The sequence below is a fragment of the Grus americana genome, chromosome 1, assembly GCF_028858705.1.
Source record: "Grus americana isolate bGruAme1 chromosome 1, bGruAme1.mat, whole genome shotgun sequence".
Classification (NCBI taxonomy): Eukaryota; Metazoa; Chordata; class Aves; order Gruiformes; family Gruidae; genus Grus; species Grus americana.
Genome location: NC_072852.1, coordinates 13,705,963 through 13,711,962, shown reverse-complemented (window position 1 = coordinate 13,711,962; position 6,000 = coordinate 13,705,963). Strand labels below are relative to the sequence as shown.

Below are 6,000 nucleotides of genomic sequence, written 5' to 3'. Positions count from 1 at the left end.
CCCTCAGCCGTCCCCGCAGTGAACGGTGCCAGGGCGCTGCGGGGAAGCCCGAAACCCGAAGAGTTAAAGACCACCAGTTCCCGGCTCGCTAGCGCCTCCAGGACCCGCCGTAATGCGCCACAGCCCGACCACTCCGATCCCGAAGAAGCGGCTCCCCGGGACGCTGCCCCTCAGGCCCAGGCCTCCCCTCCGGCTGCCGCAGCCCAGCCCGGCCCGGCCCCGCCCGCCATCGCTCGGGGCGGCTGCCTGCCCTGCCCCCGCCTGGCGAGGTACGAGGGGCGCGCACCACCACACCCGCCGGCCCTCGGGACCGGGACCGGGACCGGGACCGGGACCGGGACCGGGACCGGGACCGCGCTGAGCCGAGCGCCGCCGTCGCTGAGCAGCGGCACCCGCCCCGGCAGCAACACCTCCTCCCCTCACCCCCACTCTCCGACTGCGCACTCAGCCGAGTCCACCGCCCCCAATCATCTGAGAGCCCGCCCCCTTCTCGCTCTGCGACTGGTCAATCCCGCTGTCTCTCCGGCGTCTCCCCTGCCCATTGGGCAAGGCGGGGCGCCCCCCGCCCCTCCCGGTTCTGTCGGTTGAGGCGAGCCGAGAGTAAATAGAAGCAGGAGCTCAAAATGGCGGAGCCGTTGAGTCCTGTTCGTGGCGCGGCGTCGCCTGAGCAGGAGCTGTTAGGCGCCAGGTCGGCTCTGGAGACGAAGGTTTCCCGTGGATCCCAGCCAGCCGCCAAGAAGATGAAGGGAACTGATGAGAGGAGCCTGAAGGGTACTAAGCGCGTCAACGGTGAGGGGGGCGGTGGTGGAGGCAACGGCGGGAGCGGCAAGCTGACACTGCCAGCGGTTGTGCCGAGCTACAGCAACCCTGCGGCGTGGGGTTTCCCGGCTCTCCCTTCTGGCTCCTCCGGGAGCGCGGGGGGCTTCGCTTTCCCTTCTCAACTGCCCCGGAAGCTGCTGTCGCCCGCCGTTTTGCTGCCGTCGTCCGCCTCTTCCTCCTCTTCCTACCAACAGCACCAGCACCGCCACCACCGGCACCGCCTGGCTCTGGCCGTCGAGGCGGGAGGCTGCGGTAGCAGCGGGGCGGCCGGCGCTGGCGGCGGGAGCGCCAAACCGAAGAGGCCCAAGGAAAAGCGGGACAAGGAAAGGAGGAAGCACGGGGCCCTGCCCGTCGTCGCGGCGGTGGGAGATGGCGGCGGGGCCCTGAGTGCGGCAGGCCGGGAGGAGAACGGAGAGGTGAAGCTGCTGTTGCCGAAAGGTGAGGGGCGGGCGTTGTGGCTGTGCTCGGCCCGGGGGGGATCGTTGGCCGCCCGCAGGGTAAGGGGCAGGAAGGGAGGGCTGGGAGGAGGGGTGGTGAGGGCTGGAGGAGGTCTGGAAGGGGCAGCAAGCCCGGGCTGGGCAGGGTGGGGATGGTGCTGTACGTGAAGGTGCCCAGAGCTGCCGTGAGGGAGCAGGAAATGGTTTTGATGCTCGGGTCGAGCCGTTAGAATGGCTGCCTGCCCCCGCCCCACCTCAGCACGCTGGCCCCGGGGCAGTGCCACTTCACTGGGGCCTTACCTGTCTGCCCCCCCCGCCCTCAGCGGAGCTGGGGATAGCCAGGCTGGCGGGCTGCGTGCTAGATAGACCCTGGTAGAAGACCGCTGGCGTTGTGTAAGTTTGTGGAGAAGGCAGTGGCGGCTTAGTCTGCCGTCAATCCTGTCAAAAAAGGGGGTGTGGAATTAGCGATGGCGTCAGCTAGAAGCTGCCAGAGGCCTTAGGTTTTCTTACCTATTAGGGAAATAAGGGCGCCTAGTAATTTACTAGAGATCTGCGAACAAAACTGAATTTCTGACATTGCTGTGGGGGGAAAAACAGAGAAGACCACGTGTTACAAAACCCCCAAATTAAATCCCGAATGATTTCATATATTAGGCTATTAATTTTTACAGGCTAAGTCATTGAGTACTACAGAGCATGCAGTTAAAATTTAGGTACTTAGATTTCTGAAACCCGATTTAGTTGCTGCTTCAGGTTTGCTTTATTTCCTGAAGATCACTGGGTTAGAATCTTCCAAGAAATGCTCGAGACCTTCAGGAGAAAGGGAGGAGTGCTGGGTTAGTTTATTAATGGGGCTGGACAAAAATGGCCGTACCAGGTAAGACCAGATATTAGGCTGGATTCTTGCTGACTGTGATCATCAGTAGATGTTTAGGAAGTGAAAGATGATGCATAAATATATGAAGACAATGCAAGAATGTATACTTTTATTTCCAGTGTATGCTTTCCAACTCTCCAGTGACCTTAAACTAGATGTTGATGCTTTTGTATTTACGATGAAGTATAAAGAACTTGAAACATTTACTCCATTACCTAGTTGAAGCAAATTTCCTTTTTTTTCCAAGGAAAGATAAATTATAGCTGTTACGTAGGCTTAGGTTACTTTGATTGTGGTCTATAGCTGTACTTGCAGGATGAGCCAAGCTTGTAGAGAACAGTTATTAATATCAATGTGTCTTTTTGTGTATTGATTACATTGTCTGGCTACCTTACTGTATTTTCCACTAATATCTTAGTTTCTGATTTACTCACCTTTAGGTATTTTTTTAATTACTTCTTGTTTTTGGTAAACATATTGCAAGTATCATTTTGTTCTTGGGATCTCGACTGCTGGTGTACAAGTCGGCTTTAAGTATGTTATTTCAGTCTTTCAAGTATTTAATTTTAGGGTTTTTTCTTGTTCCTGTCCAAAAGATGACTTGGGAGAAGTCTTCAGAAATGATAGTACACGTTTGATGTTGGTGAAACCTTCTTGTCTTCAAGGATAGCTGCTAAGAAATTCACCTAGTATCTTTCTAGCAAAGCTATGGAAATAATAACCATATTCACTGAGCTTGTTGTAGCATCCTACCAGTATTAAACAAGCATGTTAATAAATCTGAGAACAGTATTACAATAACAGGATGAAATGTTTTTTTTTTCTGCACATTGGTAAAAGAAATAATGGCACTGATGGTGTCAACTGAATAATTGTTAATTGAACCCTCTTGGAAGCAGTGATTTGTCTTTAAAGAGGAGATTCTGCACCTTGTATCTGGAAAGGATATTTTCTCAGAACATGTATGCTGACAGACACAAGTAATTGAATTTTTAGTTGCTGTTTGCTCAGAACAGAGCTTTTAACCTTTCATTTATTTCTTGAAAACCTAAATACAAGCAACAAATAACACTTTCCAAAGCAAATGATTCCTGAATGGCGTTTGGGTCTCCAGATTTCTGTTTAGGGGAAGTAGTTTCTATAGCTAAATTTTTGTGGCATGTTTTTCTATACAAATGAAAAATCTTATATTCATTAAACTGTATATTTTTGCTGAGAAGGCTGTAAGAAAGTGAGGGATGCACTGAGTCTTCTGCTGAGAACAGCCAGCCTTTTTAAAGTGGTTCTGCATTTGACTGTAGATTAAAGAACAGGTTTGTGCTGTTAATCCTGTGAATAATTTACTTTTCAGAGCGGAAAGGAGAAATGTGCAGCGAGAAAGGAATGACTGGCGAGGGGAACCTGCAGAATCCTGTGTACAGAGGGAAACTAAAAAGTGATATAGTAGAGTGGGAAGATGGAATAGGTAGAACTTGGTCATTGGGATTGCTGGGACTACGGTATAGACTAGAAAATACCGTAGGGACTCGGGTTGCAGCAGTGAATGTGGAATGAGTAAATATGAGATATTGACATGAAAGAGGGAGGGAAAAGCGTGCAAAAGCTGTGTAAGTGGGAGGTGATTCTGATCGTGGTTGAGGGCAAAAGACATATGTAGGTGCTGTAGAAAAGGCAGGAAGGTTAGAGGAAGGGTAGGATAGAATGAAAGATTTAGGCAGCCTACTGATATGACATCAGGGTGAATTTAGAGCATTTTGTATAGTAGAAAAAGAGGCTTGCAGACACAATATGTAGGGGGGAAGTTGGAAATGCTTCTTTAGTTGTAATGAGATGAGTTCATAGAAGCTGTCATATGTGCAGCTGGTAATACTTTCTAAAATTCAACCGAATGCAGGCAAGTGCAGTCTCCTTTTCCTGGAGTCTGCAGTTAGACAACTGTTTTGCTTTTGGTGCTATGAAAAATGAGCAGCAGCATGGAATTGACAATTTTGATTGTTTTTTCTCTCATAGCTTTCAGAACTGATATACATAGCAGTATTGCACCTGCCAGAAAGAAAATTGTGTAGATGAGGAGACTAGAGGTACAGAAGTGTCTCAGAGGCAAAATTATCAAAAGATAAGCAGGTAGAATGGGTGAGATTTCCCTCATTGTTTTGAGGCTCTGAAGATGGAAAAACTCTATCCTCCTCTTTGCAGCTGAAATGGGGATGCATCACATTTGGGTGCACAGGATGGAGTGGAATTCCCAGTTGAGCTTTGTGCTGATAAGGGTGCCAGTGTCTATGAATTGGGAGGAGTTGCATTTCCAATCAGTGAGCCGTGTGCATACTCTGCTGCATGTAGTAGATACGAAGCTTGGAGAAAAATCTTTACCCTGGTGAGACAGAGGGAGAGCCTGTGCACTTCTTAGTACTGGAGAAAATGAGGAACGAAGCAAGGGGGATTAAGGGGAAGAATGGCAAAATTTGTCTCATGGGATTGCTGAGACTTGTGGTGTAGACAAGGTAATACAGGGAATTGGGGCACACAGTGATGCAGAGTGAATGAATGTGAGATCTGAACTTGGTAAACTGTCATCGTAGGACTTTGAGTAGTACCAATAGCATTTTCCTAATTCTAGTTTGATTACTGTGATGGTGATAAAGGATATTGACACGGAGGAGGAAATTGTGAGAAGATTTTTCACCAGCCATTCAAAAGAGCTGATTATAGGAGCTGATGTTTGTCCTTTGCTTGCAGTAGTGATTACTAGGTAAGAGAGCCTAGTTTTGAGGCATCTTTCTTTCCTAAGTGACAGGAAGATGTTAAGCTTGGTTATAGCTAAGGCAGATGATGTGTTTAAAGCTCTTAAATTTTTTCGTATTTTGTACCTTGATCAAGTCTTCATTTACAGATTTCTCTGGTCTTCTAATTCATTGGAAAGACCTTTAACTTGTAGAGCTGTAAAGCCTGGTTACAGCTTGTGATTCAATTAAGTGAATGGACTTGAGTGAACCCTTCTGAGATGATGATCTAGCATGCAGAGAACCTGGAAGAACATTTTGCCATATGCATGATTTATCCTGCAGATACAAGGTTAAGGCTGTTTGAAATAAGCTTAAATTTCACTTGTCAAGTAGCTTCTGATAGTGGAGTTAGAAGTTGTGCAACTATTTTTGTTTTAAAACATGGTGTGAATCTGACAGAAATGATTGCTGTTCCAGTTTATGACTATACTGATTTGGTTAGTCATTTAACTGATATTCTGCTCTAGCAGACATGGCTAAGATTATTTTCTTAACAGTGCAAAGCTCAGCTCAGCCACTCCCCACTTCATCAGATGATGCTTGCCTAAAGTTTTTTGTTTGGTCCATAGACTTGCTGTATGGTGTGATCCAGATGCATGAACCATCTATTCTGGTTTTGTTGCCATTTCTGTGTACAATTTCCCTCTCCCTCCATTTTTTTTTCTTCAGTGATCCATTTCCTAGTAAGATTACCTTAGTGTGCAAGCAATTACAAAATGAGACTGATATTTTTAACTTGCAGATGGGGGTTCCCCCCTATGAATAAGAAAGCTGAAAATGGTACTGTAGCTCTTGTTTTTACTTCCAGTCTTTTTTTTTCTCTCTTCCTTTCTTTCTCCTGCTGTCTTTGAAGGATAGATTAGATTAGACTTCAGGTGAGCATTTACCAGTGATTCTTCTGATAACTTTGTTGCTCTGGGTTGCATGACACTTCTGGGTTTTAAGCTTTCAAGAAATTGCACTCTTCAGGCTTGTTAAGCTTGGTTTCCATCTGGTGGGATGCGCATTTCTTAGTCTGGCTTACCGAAGTAGGTTGGAGAAAGTTTTGGATCATCTTCTTTTCCCATTCTTTAGAGCCGGG

The 6,000-nt window shown here is 47.5% G+C and overlaps 1 protein-coding gene across 2 annotated transcripts in view; it reads left to right on the top strand.

Annotated features, from left to right (window-relative positions):
* The first annotated feature begins 575 nt into the window (after positions 1–575).
* RSBN1L (round spermatid basic protein 1 like) overlaps positions 576–6,000 on the top strand; it is a 54,567-nt gene continuing 49,142 nt past the window's right edge. For both annotated transcript variants that reach the window (XM_054813847.1, XM_054813846.1), the window contains exon 1: positions 576–1,257. In XM_054813847.1, coding sequence (XP_054669822.1) covers positions 624–1,257 — 634 coding nt within the window. In that variant the 5' untranslated portion in view covers positions 576–623. The remainder of the gene's footprint in view (positions 1,258–6,000) is intronic.